An 18,928-nucleotide genomic window follows, 5' to 3' on the forward strand; every position below is an offset into this window, starting at 1 on the left:
GACAACGTGACGGAATAACGTGTGTGTAGACAGTGAGTAATTGATCTGCAGTCAGAGAGTATTATTGAGCACGTTCGTTGTTATGGCATTTGTTTTAGCGCGATTGTTGAAATTAAGTGTATCGTAAGTTATATTCAGAAAGAATAAACCAGTTTTATTATGTAAGGGCTTGTGTCGCAAAAGTTTTGTCGAAACGAAGTTACGGAAAGTTAATTAACAAACAGAGACGTAACAATATTAAGAAATATCTTTGCACTAGACCGTCTCAGTATATGCCCAACAAGTAGTTTGATACAAGTTCATCTCTCTTTCTTTCACCTTTCTCACAACTTCTTCATTTGCTTTTACACATGCAACATCAGATTTTTTTTTATAAAGTATTTCTACTAAAGATTTATCCTGAGTACAAGGAGATAGGAATAGAACATAATTTTTTTTCATCCTACACTTTCTATATTTTGCTTACATAACCTCTCAAACCTCCTAAATGAGTATCAAAAGGTGTTTTTTTTCTTCTGGTAAAACTTTATCTCTTGTTTTTTCTAGCATAAAACTAACCATAGCATTGAAAGTAGAGAAAGCTTTGAGTAAATAAAGCATAAAATTTCAATTGTTATGAAATAAAAGCATGTGGCAGCCCTTATGCATTCCTTAAGGAGAAATTTTTTATTTAATTTTTTCATTTAAGTTTTGCTTATCCAACCTAATTACATTAAATTTTTTACATTTTACTTGCTTTTTAAAAAAAAATATATAACAATAAATAAAACATACACATAAAAAACAAGAAACTTATAACTTGATTTTTGCTCAAGACATTTTATATTATGGTGCGTGGTTTGTTAAGTCAATTTTTTTCTTACTGTGTTGGTTGTCCAAAACATAAGTTATGTAGCTTTCAGATATGCATTTCAGAGCATGAAAAATATACACTAAAGTAGAATGTCTCAAAACTACAATAATTTATCTTTCTAACTAAGCTATAAATAGGTACAAATAAAATTATTACTTTTAAGAGCAATGTTTTCAGTCTAAACACTTTGGGCTCTTCTTAAGAAGTATCAGCTTTCTCTGCTAAAGCAAAACAGATGATCATCAGGCTTATGTATTTCATGATTTACCATTTATGTTGGTTATAAACATGTCCAATAGCAATGTCAGAGAAAAGCAATGAGTGATTATGAAGTATGACATCTGGAGTTGAACAGCTATAACGATATCTCAGCAAAGCAAGAAGAGGTCAAAATCTTATATTATAGCTTCTCAATATTAATAATTTGAATTTCTAATTCATTAAACACACTGAGAGACTTATAAAGAAAGATTAAAATAAAAAAATAAGTGAAAAGTCAAGAGTGCAACAAGTCATGATTCAGGAAGGTGCAAATTGAGAATTGTTCAAAATATATCATTTAAAAATTAAGATATTAAAACTTGTATAATATAAAAATATAAATCATAAACTGTTTTGATGCCAAGTTTATTGACATAAGTTGTTTAATTAAATTTTGAATGTAACTTAAAGATTCATTACATGCAGTTTGATCAAGCTGTGCACATAGGGTTAATATTATATTTCTTTCAAGAGAACATGATTAGTGACTTATTAATGGATCATTGTTTCATGTGCATCTAAAGTAAAGAGAGTTTGAGTTGTTTGCTCGAGTGATACAATGCATCCAAACTTAACTGAAAAAGAAATCCTAAAACGTTCACATATTAACTAAAAGGGTAGCAAACACATAAAAATCATCCTATATTTCACAAGTTGGTGATGATTTCAGAAGTTTTTTCCCCCTTATGGAAGTTTGATATGTTTTGAAATTAATTATTTTATCATCTTTTCTGTATATATTATCAAAGGAATGAAAAGCTTGCATTTGGTTTCTACTTTTCAGATATATTGTTTTCTGGAAAGAAGATGTGTGTTGGATCTTAATATTATATAATTTTCACTTTTGAATATGTGATTTTAGGACAGTTCCTAGTGAGAGATATTATTTGAAGAAAATTTGATAAACATTAAGTTAAAATATCAATCAGAAGTAGTAAGTATTAAAGCATACTCTGCTATGGCGTACTTGTATAGGTTTTTAATAATTGTGTGTTTGTTGATCTTTGAATGTGTTTGGATATAAGAAGAGTCACATCTATAGGAAACCTATGAGAAATCTACTCTGCTCTATTTTATCCTGACAGGATAGCTCAACCTACAAAATCATTCAAGGCTTTTTTTTTCTGATTTTTATATTCTTCGTGCTACTGTAAGTGTATTTTTTTCAACAGATATTCCTGTGTTATGCAGTGGTTACTATGTCTTAGAGATAGCTAGCAGTTCAGCATTGTGCAACCTTAGATGTCTTATGTTTCCTAAAGCAGCAAAAAGCCCTTATCCCACACTTCAGAACCTTCTTAGTGGAAATTACGACTTTTGTGAACCAGAAGATAAGAATAATTTTCAGCTTTATTCTCCAAGATATAGGTATGTAATTTTAATGGGTGGGGGATATTAATTTTTTTTTCACATATGTGTATGTATGATCTAAATTAATGAAAAATAGCATATATACACTTATAAAACACTTACTCTAGCACAGTGTAATTTTATTATATTCCAATATAGTTGTCTAAATATGATGAAATAATTTTAGTACAAAGTAAAACATATATTTTGTGCAGAAGGCTTTTAATATAAATGCTTTTGATATTTTTCCAGACATTTTATAGCTCTTTGACAATACACAAATTGACCAAAACTGCACTTGCTTTATAGTGAAAATCAGTTTCACCAATTAAAAAAAAATCACTGTGCATAAAATTGTCTTACCATATTTCTGAAACTTTATTTAAAAAGCACTCCTTAGTTTTTTGATGTGGTAGGTGAAATGACTGTGTTAGAATTAAATTTTGGAGCTAGCAAACTGGGTTTGAATCCATGTGATAGTACAAAATATTCCCCATCATTAACCACGGTAGTGGTTCATAATAGGGATTTCCCAGTTGTTCTTCTTCTTCATTATTATTTAATATTGATCCACCAGCCTTGAGCAAAAATGGTTGTGAGTATTATGATAAAACCTGGGCAGTGTTACTGAATGCATCATTACACATTATATAGGAAGGTTTTTTTAAGTTTATTTGACTACCTAGTTCATAACATCTGCTGTATAACTATTGACAACCAATCATTTTAATGTAGTCTATGGCTTATATGAAACCTCATAATCTACATGCATATGTATATAGTTACATGCAGGCTGTGGATGTAATTTAATGTTTATATGGCAGGTATGACACATGTACCATTGTGAATATTAACTTATTGATGAAACTTAGTTGAATGGACAGCAATTGTCTGTTGTAGAAAAACAAATGTAGAGGATGATATTTTGAAAGTCCTCTGCCTTTCATCTTTAAGTCAGTGTTTGTATGGTGTTGTTGATCTTTATAGTATTCTGGTGGATTGTAGAGAGCATATTATGATTGGTTGGTTTATCCCTGTTTCTAATTGGTGGAGAGACTTCCTGTAGATTCAACCAATGGTAGCCAAAGGTTACTCGCCTCTAATTTGGAATTTCTGTTTAGTGAAGGTTTTATTATCTTAATGTAAAATGATTCTTTAATTTTTCTTGTCTTCGAATATTTGTCTGTGTTGATGGTTCTAGCGTTTTCTCAGTTTATTTTGTGTCCAGTTGACATGGTATGTTCTGCAATGGCTGAATTTTATATTTTCATGAGTCTTGTACTGTCTTTATGTACTTTTATTCGTGTTGTGAGTCTTCATCCCATTTTTTCAATGAATGTTTCTTTGCAAGAGCAGAATTTCATAAATGATGTTTTTGTGTTTCTCATTGGTAGGTTTCTGTTTGTTTTTCACCAGAATGGATCTTAATGTCTTGTAAGATTTCCAGCCGACATTTATGTTGAATTTCTTGGCCATGCTACATTCTTTATACCTATCTTATCTCCACTACGAGGGAATACCAAACATTACATTCACAACTGGACAGATTTCATAGAACAACTCGGGAAGCTACACAAGAAGGCTCGTGACAAGAATAAAAGAACATAAAGACAGTACGAGAGTCATGAAAACACAAAATTCAGCCATTGCAGAAAACACCATGTCAACTGGACACAAAATAAACTGGGGAAAAACTAGAATCATTGACACAGACAAATTTTCGAAGACAAGAAAAAATTAAAGAACCATTTTACATAAACACAATAAAACCTTCACTAAACAGAGATTCCAGATTAGAGGTTGAATTATTTGAATCTACAGTAAGTCTCTCCACCAATCAGAAACAGGAATAAAGCAACCAATCACAACACACTCTTCGCAATCCACCAGAATAATATAAAGACCAAAAACACCATACAAACACTGACCTGAAGACAAAAAGTGGAAGACTTTCGAAACGTCATCCTCTACACTTGTGTTTCTACAACCGGCAGTTGCCATCCTTTCAACTAAGTTTCATCATGAATACTCTGCCTAAACAATTTATCAAAGAATATTAACTTACTGTTGCAATTATATTGATGTCCCATATCATTTGTTTATATATAGGGTTCCTGCACTTTTGAACACAATGCTACTGACAGGGTCACAGTTTTTTATACCACTGCATGATCAATTTCAGCCACATTATACAAATGTTTAGGCTGTCTCCTGCAACATAAACCTTTAAGCTGTAGTGTAAGAGATAGTACCAAACTCAGTTTCAAGCATCAGGTTGCCAGTCACTATGATGGCTGATGGTAAGTGTCGAGTTACAGCCAACACTGCATAATTGCAAATTGTATAGATCCTGCAGCTAGAGTAGCCATCCTTGAAGCTGACTCTAAGGATTAGCAAGAATTTTCCAAGTAGGAGATGGTGATTCTAGGCAAAAGTGAAGCAGAAATTTTGTAGCTATATATTTTATTTAGAAAATGTTTAGTTAAAGATAAAGTATGCAGCAGCGAAAACTCACCAGCATTTAAAGTCGTCTCAGTGGAAAAGGGTCATAGAAGCTTCACGACTGAAACTCCAAGAGAAATGAGGGGGGGGGGGGGGAGAGTATGTTAATATAATCAATTCATAATTGCTAATCGTTTTTGACCTTTTAGAGTGTGGAGAATGTCGCTCTAAGAGGAAATCTGAATAGCTGCAGCAAAACTGTGACCTTATGACCTGTAACCTGTGGCCTTACTGAGTGGAGAGGAGGAAGAAAAGGAAGGGGAAATATAACAACTATAAGAATTATGGAAAATGCTTATTTGCATACATATGCTATTGTATTATAAAGAAATTAGACTTTTAGAGAAAAATAACCTTAAAAAATTATGGTAATAATTTATATACTTGGCAATGTTTCGATCAAATGCTCTTTTTCAAGCCGGAAACAAGCCTGTCTGTTAATGACAATGACAGGAACATTTTGAAATGAAACAATACATGAAAACAAAATGTAACATGAGATAGAACTATGAGAATTAAACAGTATAAAAAAGCTGGTGATGAAAAACCAGTACTAAAAACTATTAGAAATAGAGAACAACTATACATAACAAAGAAAAGAAATAACTTAAATATCTTAAGATAATAAAAGAAGGGTATTGAAACAATTATGAAAAGCTGAACCATTCGTTAATACCCAAAGGACTTAAACAACCCAATTTAAAAATTATTTCTTTTTCGATTGTGGTTCTTTTATTGGTGTTGGAGGGGGGCATGACCCAAGGCAAGTACTTTAATAATCAAATAAACTATGAATTCTGAAATGAGCATATAACACCCATCTGTGCCTGCTTATTTTAATGATTAAAGTCAAGAAAACAATGTACAGTAGAGGTTACATAACTCGTAAATTAATTTTAACATCTAAAAGAGAGAGCATTAATGCAACTCTGTCTTCTCACATTTGATTTAACATAGAAGTGAAGATAACCAGATCAAAAAAACATGAAGAACTGCACATAACAGACAAATATATAAACTAGGGTATCGACTACTACATTAGAAAGGTTAAAGTACCATAGTAAGAAAGGTATCTGTGAAAGTGGGATCCATATAGTGCAGGGATACATTGTCTATTAGGTTTAATGTCCATTCAAAAGCTTCAGATGCAAAGTAATACTAAGAAAATAAAGTAAGATGAATGTAAATAAATATAAGAAATGGGCATGAGTCTTCAAGCCCACATCATCTTGTATCTCAAACTACCATTCATTCTCTGCAGCCAGGCAGTTGTTATAATAAAGCAGAAAAGCAAGGAAGGGAATTAAGAGAGGTTACTTCAACTGGTCCTCTGGGAGTGCTAACTAAAACTCACCTCCTGAAGTATACATATGATTTATGTACTAGTCATATGCCTCTATTAACAGGATAATGAGAACTAAGATGTCTAGGTTTATAATTGTTACTTATAAGAAAATGGAATGTAATTTATCATGTAAATTCTTAAAAAATTAGTGATGAAACATCTTAAATCCACTGTGATGAAGTCTAACAACATAAATACTTTTATATATATAATTTTTTCTTTAAATTGGAGAAATGATACTTAATTATTAATTTCATTTGTATAATTATTTATGGGAACAATTTCCATTACAATATTTGTTAGCGTACAGTATATATTATTTTGTTTATATATATTTTGAGCAAGTATAACCTCAAAATCTAACCTTCTAGTTTTGTGAAACTGAGGTCTAATATATCAAACTTAATAAGAGTATTTAGTTGGTAGCTGTCTGTAAATAAAAAAATATCCTATAATGTTTTACTATAAAAGATCTTATTTTTTGAGTTTTAGACAGAATTTGTAAAATGCTAAAAAATAGAGATTTTGTGCAAATATTCTATCTTTTAAATTAGAAGTTACAGTTTTTAAAGTTAATAATTGTCATGTCAAATAAATGTCTAATGATGATGATTATAATTAACAAATTAAAATATGCATATCATGAATATATAATCAGTGGTCTCACTAGCTTTTAAAAAAATGTTATTTTTTAAGCATGTGCCTTCAAAAATCTTCTGCATTTTCAACTGTTAACACCTAATTTTCTTTTTTTTTTTCAGTTATATCAAAATGTTTATTTTTTTGGTTTAACAGTTTAAACACCTAATGCTGGCTTAGCATTAGAACTCAATAGGCCTAAAATTAGACCCGGCATGGCCAGGTGGTTAGGACGATTGACTCACAATCTGAGAGTCACGGGTCTGAATCCCTGTCCCATCAAAACCTGCTCGACCTTTTAGTCATGGGGGTATTATAATGTGACAGTCAGTCCCACTATTCGTTGGTAAAAGAGTAGCCCAAGAGTTGGTGGTGGGAGATGATAACTAGCTGTCTTCCCTCTATTCTTTCACTGCTAAATAAGGGATGGCTTGTGCAGATAGTCCTTATATAGCTTTGCCTGAATTTCAAAACAAACCAAACAAAACAAGGCCTAAAATTTTGATAAAAATGTGTAAGCTGCAGATATTTTTCCTGTACATAGCTTTTAATTTATCCATTTTGGTTTTCAGAGTTTAAAACATTACACTCAGAAAATAACTATTTTGATACAATATGTAAATGTGTCACCTACAGTGCGTACTGTCTAACACATGAACCCCAAGCACATCCAAAGTGTTACATGAGTTACTGAATATCCTTATAGTCATATGTTAATCTTATGCATTGTTCAGTGTTTAGAAACAATGAAATATTTATTAATTTATCAGTCACCTGTTGCAACAATACTGCATACACTTCTATAGATATGTTATTCCAATAGACCTAAAATATGTGATTCAGTATTGTTTTGACCCTTTCACTGCACAATTAATTTTCAGGCTGATTCCTCAAAAAATGTCAATTATCCACCAAAAGATAAAGTATGAATTTGACCTTTTGTATTACTTTTTCAATATTGAAAGGAGCTGTATTTTCTATATCTGATAGTAATATTCCTGGAAACTGTATTGGATAGTGAAAAATAATGATTTAAACAAAAAATTGAGGAGAATTTAAAAAAAAATTTTTCTCCAGTAAATGCCATAAATATAGGCAAAACTAAGTCAATTAGAGGCCAAAATCATTAAAAAACATAAAACAAATTATTTAGATAACAATATCTAAGATATAAAGAAGCTATCTTTATATAGGTTCTATATGTGTTCCTGCATGTCACAGTAGAGGGAAACATTTTTGGTAGCCATGGGGTAAATCAGTGGGTATAAATGTTTATTTGGATATATCTAAACTATGCACCAAAAGGGTTAAATGTTCATAAGCATGTTTACAGTAATGTTAGAGCCTCAAATGTTGCCACTATTACTATGTAGTTACTTAAATGCTTTGTAACCAACCAACTGAATCAAATAATTGTAGCACATTTTATCTATTAGGCAAATGAGCATTTTATTTATTTATTTATTTTTTTACTCCTGAAGCTGCTATGAACATTGGGGCACCTTGAATGGTGATCCATCATTGGTGTTTATCAGGCAGATTTACCTAGTGGTGCTCATCTCCTCTTCAGGCAATTGTCCCTAATTTAGACTAGAGGGAAGTCAGCTAGTCAACTCCACCCACTCCCAATGCTTGGGCTATTTTTTTACAAACAAATAATCTGGTTGAAAATGACATTATAATGCCTTCATAGCTGAAAGGGCAAGTATGTTTTGTCACAGGTATTCAAACCCATGAGCTACAAACTGTGAGTCAAGCACCGTAACCACCAGGTCATACCTGGCTCAAACAAGGACTTTAGCCCAAGTGAAAACCTAGTATTTTGGATATTCTTCAAGTAACCTATATTTAAAGTCAAACTTAAAAATTAGAATAATATCAATTTTTGATTTACATATAATGACATAGATGAAGGAATGGTCAATAAATTACTTAAATGTGCTGATGATATTTAAGATCTTCAGTGTTGGAAAGTATTCAGAGGAGCATTACTAGAGTGGTCCCTGGCATGGCGGAGTTGTCATATGACGAGAGAATAAGATCTCTGAAATTGTTTGCTCATGAAAAAAGAATAGTTAGAGGGTCTCTGATTGAGATGTTTAAGATTGTAAAGAGAAGTGAGTGTTGATGTATCATCTTTATTCATACTCAGTGGCAAGAATAGAAGGACTAGGGGACATAAATATATATTTTGGCAAATCATCTTCAGCTAAGACTGTTTTATTTTCCTAACAGGGGGGGTTGGCCTTTGCTTTCGGATGTTGTGGAGGCAGTACATTTAAGTGAATTTAAGAGAAAAACCCCTGGAAAATGAGAAACATAATTCTTCCTTTATTCATTCAGCATATGTATATGAATTTTTTATTCAATTTACAATTTCACACTACTCCCCCCCCCCAAACGCCCTTTAATGGAATTACCACAGGGTATATATGCAGTTGTTTATTGCCACATCCTTATTTCTGATAACAAATAGCATCAAAATGTTTTTGTTTGTTGAACATGTGTAAGAAAGGGTAGAGCACAGCATTGTTGGCATTCACAGATGAACTTAATGTTAACATATCTAGAATTCCTATATTCTACAAATTTCAGTAACTAATCTTTATTTATGAGTATTACAAATATGTCATCAACATATCAATTGTAAATAAGCAATGTTACTTTGTCAGTGCAACCTGTTTTATTCAGATAACCATAACTTCACCTTCAGTGTGTGTGTTTAAACCTCTAATAATAATTTAATTTTTTTGTTTAAGTTTAAAGATTGAATCCAGTTTTCTCAACAGTTACACAACATTTTCGAATTTTGTTAGCCACATGTGGGACCCCTACGTCAGGTCCACTTTCAAAAGACTGGGAGATTTTTTAAAATAACACTAATCCTAGGTTCAAGAACAGTTCAAGCATCATTTGGCATGCACTAAGTGAATATGATGTAGTCCCATTCTCCAATATGTTCAAAGTAATCGGTAAAACTGTGACTATGCTACATGTGAAGGAGAATCTTCTAATTCTTCAAAAGAAGCTGAAATTAAACAATCAGGAAAGTGCTTCTGAACTTTTACTTGCAATTTATGTAATTGATGGAGAAGTTATTAATAAGTATTTTGAAGAAACATGAACCTGGACACAAGTTATGAGAAGTAATTTAACATAACGATTTTAATGTATTGTATTTTGAAAACATTCATTAATAGCTTCTTCGTCAATCTGTTATGGTATTTCTTATGACATGTGTTCAGGTTCTTGTTTCTTGAAAATACTCATTAATAACTTCTCCAGCAATCTCTAATAGTATTTTTTTTTATCTAATTTGTTTCTTTTTTGTTTTCTTGAGCTAATTTAAAAACTTTTCTAAGACACAAGATACAAATATTGTTTTCTGTAATATTTGTGTAGGCTACTACTGTAGAATGTGAAATCGCTTGTAATTTCACAGAATATTTGAAGAGATTATTTTTTTATTTTTTTTTAGATTCATTTACGATAGTATTTGAGAAGGCATGCTTCTAATGTTTCATTGTTTTTAATGTTGCATTAAATTACCCTGATTTATTTTCGTATTAAAATTATATGCCGGCTTATGAATGACCATATTAATTAGTGTGCTGATTTTTAGTTCTACATGCACATACCCGAAATTTCATTATACTGTTTGGGTATTTAACCTTATCAATTAAAACTTTTTTCATGGTTATTATATTTTAGTGTAAGATATATTAATAAGACAAAGAAAATTTGAAAAATTATTTTGAAATAGTTATGAAATTCTAGGACATTAAAGTCTCTGAAAATAGCTGAACATTTAATTACCTTTAATATTCAAAAATGAAATACAAATATACTAGTTGATCAGCACTAGCAAAACAATGTTTCTTTACATTCAAACTGATCAAAACAAAGATTTCATTTAGTCTAATACATATAATATTGATATTTTGTTTATAAGGGTTGTTATAGCATCCAACATAGTATTTTCTATGTTAGTTATTATGATCTTGCACATGGGAGGATCCTGTGCCTATTTCCTGCATTACTGCTACCAAAAACTACAAGTTCTTTATTATTTTGCTTATAGTTTTTATTCGTCATTTAATTTGGGCATGTGGGTTTTGTATTTTCATATGCTATTTTATTTCTAAACCTAATATGAGAACCCATCAAATATTTCAGACAACTTATGGACATGCAGTGTATTTCATTATTGTCGTGCTTATGGATATGCACTGTATTGCATTATTATCATGCTTGTGGATGCACTGTATTGCATTATTATCATGCGTATGGATGCACTGTATTACATCATTACTGTGTTTATGGATATGCAATGTATTACATCATTAATGTGCTTATGAATATGCACTGTAATGCATTATTATGCTTATGAAAAAAAAAACTTCTCTTTATGGTCACTTAAAGTTAATAATGTTTCTATTTTACCTGTGCTCCAAAGTGAGTTTTGTTCTGAGATTTTGTTTCATAATTTTTAACATTTAATCATTTTAAATATACAGTGTTTCAAAATTTTGTATATAGTTTTGTTGTTTTTGTGCCTGTAGTTCAAATCAAATTACATAGAATTTATATGTGTAGATTTCATGATTTTTACATTTTTCTTTCTTCACTAAATGCCTATTCATTAGTTTCTGTAATATTATTAGATTTTGGGGAATACATGTATCTTTGAGATATTTCTAATTGTTTGCCCTGTCGTAGTACCACAAAAATGTTTTAAACTAAAGACAATATTCCAAGAATATTGAATATTAATTAGATTAAATTGTGTTTTTATGATATTAGACGAACATGACCCACTGGTATTTATACAGAAATACTTTGCCCTTATACAAAATTTCATACTGTTATTTTCATTAATAGAATAAAGATGAACAAATTCTAAACATTGTAATTGTTACTGATTATTCCACATCTTAAATGTGCAATCATTTGCACAAAAATGATACATACATGAATATATAACTATTGTAAACTTATATTGCATTTTATTGCATCAGTATAGGTCAGAAATTCAATTAACTATTAACAAAGCAATTATATTTATCAATACAATTATAATAATTTTCTTCCCCAAAATCAAAGTTTTAATAAGTATAAATAATTCAGTAACACTTGAACTTATGCAGGTTACAGTGTGCTGTAATGTAACATTTGTCGTATGACAAACAGTCATATTACAATACAGTACAGTTTATATGGTTAGTGTATAATTACTGTATTTTTCTTTCATGTAAGCTTGGAGGAGGTTGAAGTTGTAAAGGCTTCAGCAGTGGAACTGCATGAGAAAGAAATGTTATGGGTGCTAGATGTCTATTCTACTAGTTCGATTGGAAAGGAGATCATTGTTCGACGAGCATTCCCTGTTGCAATGAATTCTTCATCTATCTGAATATATTGTTAATTACCATCTGAAGAATGGAAGAATATATATTTTATATATATATAAAATACTGTCTATAATAATAAAAAAGAAGACAGTTGTACCATTTGAAAGCTAAACTGAATGCTTTAATAAATGAGCTGTTTTGTAGATTATATCTGAAGTCAGCTGTTATTAGTACTTAAAATTTAGTACTTCTCTAAACTGTGAAGGCTGGGTTAAATCACTGAAGTATTAGTTCAATTGCTTGTTTTTCTGTACACACAAAATCTATAGTAAGGAGCTTAAACTACTATAATTTGCTGTATATTGTACAAACTGTTGAAAATATTGTCTGAAAGTGTAATTTTAGTAACAATATGAGCTAATGATAAAAACATTATGAACCAAGTTAATTCAAAGATTAATAAAATAATCTCAGGTAAAGATTATAAATGTTGCACCATTGTCTAAGATAACTACGTACAATATGCAAATGCCGATCATTTAATTCTTCCACAAAAAAATAAATTCAAATAACTCAGTCACAATATGTAGTAAATTACATGGGCCTGCGAATTTAAACTTCATAAAATTTGTTTTGATTTTAATAACGTAGTTTTCATAATTCAGCTACCAGATTTCGAAAATATTATTAATTTTTTTTCTATCATATAATGATTTTTTATAAATCGTGAAGAAAGAAAAACTCTTACTTAGATCAAATTATTATTTCGTTTACCACAACGAACATTTTTTATTATTATGTTTGTTAACAAAAACACAAACAATCTGAAGAATATGCATCCTCATTCATCCTGATTTTTTTGTGTGAAATCTACATCTTTTAGTCTTAAAACTACGCGTTGTGGTCTTTCTTTTATTTATTGTGTCTGGAGCATCTCATATCAATGACCAGCAGTAATCAGCCATCATGCTGATGTTCTACCTTCCCTAATACCTCCTCTCCATTTCCCCGATGTCTTGATGAAACCTTTCCCCTTGTTCTTTGATGATGGCACCGAGAGTTTCAGAGAAATAGTCAATATGTGAGTGCAAGAAATGAACTTTCAAGCTCATATTACAACCAAACTATTTGAATTTATCGAGCATATTAGTGACAATAGTTTCATAATTTGGGCCCTTGTTGTTTCATAAAAAGTTGTCTGTAACATCTTTAAAGGCTATCCACGCTTCTTTTTCAACTTTCCTCATTGTCCTTTTGAACTGTTGATCTGAAGTCAATTTCCTAATCTGAAGCCCAACAAAAAACCCTTCTTTAAGTTTCGCTTCTGAAAGAGCTGGGAATTGCCTACATAGATACTTGAAACAGTCGCCATCTTTGTCTAAGGCCTTCACAAACTGCTTCATCAAGCCCAGTTTTATGTGAAGTAGAGGTAATAGGATTTTCATTGTGTTAACCAAACATTCACGATCAATGTTTTTTGTTAGTGGTATCCTGCTTCTTTATCTGTGCTGATTTCGTGCTCTGTTGTCCCATTCACACAAAAAACTTGAAAACTTTGTATAACGGGATTGTTGACCCAACAACATACAAAAAACTTTTTAAGTCTCCACAAAGTAGCCAATCATGTTCTTTGTATTTAACCTTATTAAAAAGAGGTTTGAGATTTGTGTACGTTTCTTGTAAGTGAACCAAATGAGCAATAGGAACAGATGCATATATGTTACTATTGTGGAGGAGAACAGATTTGAGACTTCTTTTGCAGGAATTAATTGACGGTTGTCACTCGGTTCATAGACTGCAGCTCCAAGCATTGGTATTAATTCATCAATATTGTTGCAATGAACCAGTGAACCTTTTTGTGAAAAGTATAGTATAAACTCTTTCTCACGATTTCTGTGCCAGTAAAATGATGTCCCTGGAGAAAGTAAGTTCTTAGCCTGAAATCTGGACCCCAAATCTCTCATCAAATCATTAAGTTCACCTTTTGTGAAAAGTTGTGGTTCACCAGACGTTTCAGTTTGAAAACAATTCCTATCACCATTTCTATTGACATCAGATTTAAGAGTCTCAGGTGGAGTACGTACAAGTACATCAGGTCCATGAGCAAGAAGTCTTATAGCAGATTGAAGGTTTGGATAAGAAATTTCCTTTTTATTTAGTGTTGTAGCCTTGCACATTACATGAGCAAAAATACCAGTCATCTTTGAGGTTTTTAGGCTCACGCAAGACCATTGGAATACCAAAAGGCAGGTGCGTTTTCTTATCGTTAGACCATTGTCTCAACTCTTCGACACAAATGGTGCAAAGTTTGTGTAGAGCCCATGATATGTCTTGGTTCCCAAATTTTATTCCAAAATACGCTAATTTGACGAATTCTGTAATGTTTTGCCTTTGTTTCTTTACAACAAATATAACAGAATATTTTTGGGTCACTTACACAACCTCTTGTTGTCATAGCAACGAATAAATAATATTGAAAAGAAAAAAATAATGTTGAAGTGCATGCACAAACAAATACTATCCAGAAATGACATATCATACTGTCTGTTAACCGTTTATATACTGGTTGTATGTTTCTTGTGGGTTCTAGAATGATCAATAAGACTCTCACGTCGCAATTGGTCTAATGAACTCTGTAGCCAGTGGTTGTTAACATTTAAAGCATAACAAAATGTGACCCAATTTCAATGAAAATGAGTCATTTATGTAAAAGTACATATAGCTTTTTGTAAAAAATCTGTACATGATGGAGAAAAACTAATGGGTTCAGCGTACAGGCACCGCTGTAGAATATGTACAAATTTCAAGACAATAAAACCATCACAGGCCTGCATTATCAATGAAGATGTTCTATCGATTTGCCACTACTACAGCAAGGTATACCTTACAATCATTTGGTGTAGATCATCTCCCAAGTTCACATGCCCTTGGTTCTGGTCCTTTTCCAGTTCTTGAAATCAGCCCAGCAGGCTGCCTGATTCTCTACAGGGTCAGATACAAATTTACCTGCCTCAAACACTTCAAGAAATAATCCAGATCTTCTTTTGCCACTCCTTTGAACATTTGAGGTAAAATCTGCTTTGCCTTGCTCAAAGAGGCCTATGGTGCAGACCAAAGCCTCTTCCATTTAGGTTCTTAACCAATGTCTGGCTGAGATGCTGCCAATGTTTCAGATGTAGAGTGCTTGGGCAGTAGAGTGATGAGTTGCTTACAGTAACTCATCATACAGCCCTACAACACCCCAAGCTTTGTTGTGGCCCATGGTTGTCATTGTAGGATAACTCTCAGCTCAGAAAAGCTCACTTCTACCCAATGGCTCATGGTCCTTATCCATGGGTGCCCATTGTTTCATATGTCAAGGAAACATCTCTGACTTATGGAGGTCATCCACCAATGGCATTTTCAGCCCTTCTTGGCTGGACATCAATAGTCTTGACCATAGTTGATGCTGTAGTATTCTGGCTGGCAACACCTTGGAAGTACTTTAGAGATTTTTCAAGTGGTCTTAGACTCGCCAGGTACCATCCAACCTTTGTAACCTTCGATTATTTCTCAGAAACAAGGTTTGTTCTACTGTTGTGGGTGCTCCGGATATCAGCTGATCATCCTGAGTCCAAATCTGTAGGCTGATCTATGTCAGGGACCTGTGCAGCATTATCAAAAGTCCAATGTCCGGGATAGGGTTTCTCTTGGATTTGACATCTCCGTTGTAAATGACCATCTCTCTATAGCAGTAAACTTTCTCTCTTAGTCGAGAGTACTTTTACTTTGAGAATATGCCATTTTTATATAAAGATATTCAGGTTAATAATGCCTGAAAACTCTGCAATAAATATTTTGGTCACCAGCACTAACATTTCTCTTTCCTACCTACTCTAGTATTCTTAGGTAAAACTGATTTCTGCTTGAGTATTAGATAAGTCTTTTTTTATAATTTGAGGATTAATCAGGAATATTGTAAAATAAATTTAAGTTAAGAAAGTAAACAGAGTGGACATGTGAGACACAACCTTTTATTATAAATATTAAAAGCAAATAAACCACAGTATATTTATTTGTGTGCATGCTGAACAGCCACCTTTAACATGATCATTGAATTACTTTGCAGCTTTTAGCAAGGTGTTTTCCTTTCAATCAGCACATGTTAGAAACCTAGAAGAAATGATTTTAATTCACTGCTCCACACTAACAGGAAATATTGGATCTGTTTGTAATGATGCTACCAACGTAACTGATGTTGCAGAAAGTGCTTTACAACGGGTTTTTAGTTAGAAAACTTGCACACAGAGGTTGAGTAGGTTATATTAAAACGAATTACGAACCCAACCATGCCATTACAGTCCATATCATCATGTCTGGTCATGCTCTATCTGATGGCCATGCATCATTAGTCTTTACGATGTATTGCATCTAGGCCTTGTCTCAAATTGAAGTGGGTTTAATGAGTATTAAGCCTCACTATTTGTTATAGAAAATAAAAATACACAATGGAATTCTAGTCATTTCTGTTCTTTCTGCCCCCCCCCCCCACAGTATTTCAATGTTGTGTCTGAGGGTTCATACTTATGGTGAGTACAGCACAGACAGCCCATTGCGTAGCTCTGTGCTTAACAACAAACAAACCCCCTTTTTAATAATTAAATTAGAGGTGATTAAATATTAATATAAACAGCAAAATGTTCTGTTACAAGGCTTTCATGTCAAAAGTACAACATTACAATGATGACAGTTTCAACAGTCCAATTGTGTAGAAACCATAAGGCAGTGCATTTGATGACTTGACCATTATGTCTTTATGAGGAATAGCATCAATACCAATTTTCTTTTTCCCACCACTTGGGACACGTGATGACTGAATGGATATGTAATGGAAGCAGCTTGAGTACACGAGTTTTATGTCACTTTTCCAGAGGGAGGTCCTTCTTGATTATGTTTGGTAATGTTACATGAAACATGTGCATAGCTTTTGCCACTGACTTTTGTGTTCATAGATCTTCACCTTTTACAAGACACTGCACTTTGCTCATGATGGTTGGGGTATGACTTCATGCAGGTTTCTTTCTAGATGTTCTTGAACCCAAGTTGATCCATGTTCCTTTATTTTCCAATGTCATTAAGTACAAGGGATACCATGGTCTTGAAAGTTCTAAATCATCTGTCTGAGCAAACTTTATTATCTTCATACGTGAATATTTTATACTGAAAAGGAATGTTACATACACTTCCAAAAATTGTCAGTTTTTGGTGGCATTATACTACTTACTTAATGCCAAACAATGTCAAGATGTTGTTCTGAAACATCTGCATCACCATGACTTATATCGGCCATGGTTGTCGCTTAACTTGCTTATTTAAATATTCAAAATCGTTTTAACATAACTTACTTAATCCTCTGTATACTAAGTAATCAAAAGTAAAATTGCATATTTTACTCTTCCACAATTTTTAATGACTTTTTTTATGTACCTATGCAGAAAAATTCATAGTTTAAGACCTAGTGAAACATCCAACCCACGTTATGAAAACAAGTGAATGCAATGCATAGAATATTCCAAATATGTAGGAACGTATTTCAAGTGATATGGTATCAAAAGGAAAGTCTCTTTTACCATGTTTCACGTATGAAGTACATTTCTAGACACAATTTTACATTAAATGTACCTGTATAATAAAATTCCTCTTTTAAGATACATAGGAATAGAAGTAATGTATTATATATTACCGTAATTGTTAGGTTTTGCTCTTATTAAAAATGTTTCAACTGAGTTGCATGCTTGTAAGTTGTACATACTGGAAAATTTTAGACGTCTCACTGAGTACCAAGCAATCTACATTATATCCAAAAGCTTCACATATTTTCTACCAAACAAGATATGTTTCATAAGATGTCATACTAAATACAATAACAGAGCAAGCAAACCACAGAGAAAAGAAACGGAATGACATAAAACCAAGATCTAATTTGGTCAATGTTACAGGAATTCTGACTAGTAACTTCCCCAAAAATAATAAACTACTGATCAAACCACCTTATTTACTCTATATGAACGTGACTTGTCTATTTACATTTCTATCCAATCATACTTTAAGCCTTCCCAATACCTGTTTTCAAACATGCATTTTATTAGTGATTACTCAAACCATGTAATGTAACATTATGTTACGTCTCCGTTTGTTAATTAACTTTCCGTAACTTTGTTCTGACGAAACTTTAGCGACACAAGTCCTTACTTAATAAAACTGGTTTATTCTTTCTGAAAATAAATTCACGATACACTTGATTTCAACATTCGCGCTAAAACAAACGCTATAACGAACGTTAACTTCAACAATACTTTCTCACTGCAGATCAATTACACACTACCTACACACATTGTTGTCCCCCAGTCACGTTGTGAGCGTCTTATATATATATACCAGACTAACATATATCTAGTAAATGCTAGGGCATTCACGAAGGTACAGGACAGTTCTAGAAACGTGGCATGACACTAGTCACGTGACCTCGCTGACGCAACACTGCCCCTTCCTTAGTATTGTTCGTCCCGAACAATAACCACATACAATAAACCAATAACTTAATTAAAATGCACAGAATTACAAACACAAAATTACAATTCAACAAAGTCT

The 18,928-nt window shown here is 32.3% G+C and overlaps 1 protein-coding gene across 3 annotated transcripts in view; it reads left to right on the forward strand.

The window, feature by feature from the left end:
- LOC111087498 (uncharacterized protein CXorf57-like) overlaps positions 1 to 12,506 on the forward strand; it is a 155,264-nt gene extending 142,758 nt beyond the window's left edge. For all 3 annotated transcript variants that reach the window (XM_022394312.1, XM_022394313.1, XM_022394314.1), the window contains 2 exons: positions 2,287 to 2,482; positions 12,207 to 12,506. In XM_022394312.1, coding sequence (XP_022250020.1) covers positions 2,287 to 2,482; positions 12,207 to 12,360 — 350 coding nt within the window. In that variant the 3' untranslated portion in view covers positions 12,361 to 12,506. The remainder of the gene's footprint in view (positions 1 to 2,286; positions 2,483 to 12,206) is intronic.
- The last annotated feature ends 6,422 nt before the right edge of the window (positions 12,507 to 18,928 follow it).

This window comes from Limulus polyphemus, unplaced genomic scaffold (genome assembly GCF_000517525.1).
Source record: "Limulus polyphemus unplaced genomic scaffold, Limulus_polyphemus-2.1.2 Scaffold2227, whole genome shotgun sequence".
Taxonomy (NCBI): Eukaryota; Metazoa; Arthropoda; class Merostomata; order Xiphosura; family Limulidae; genus Limulus; species Limulus polyphemus.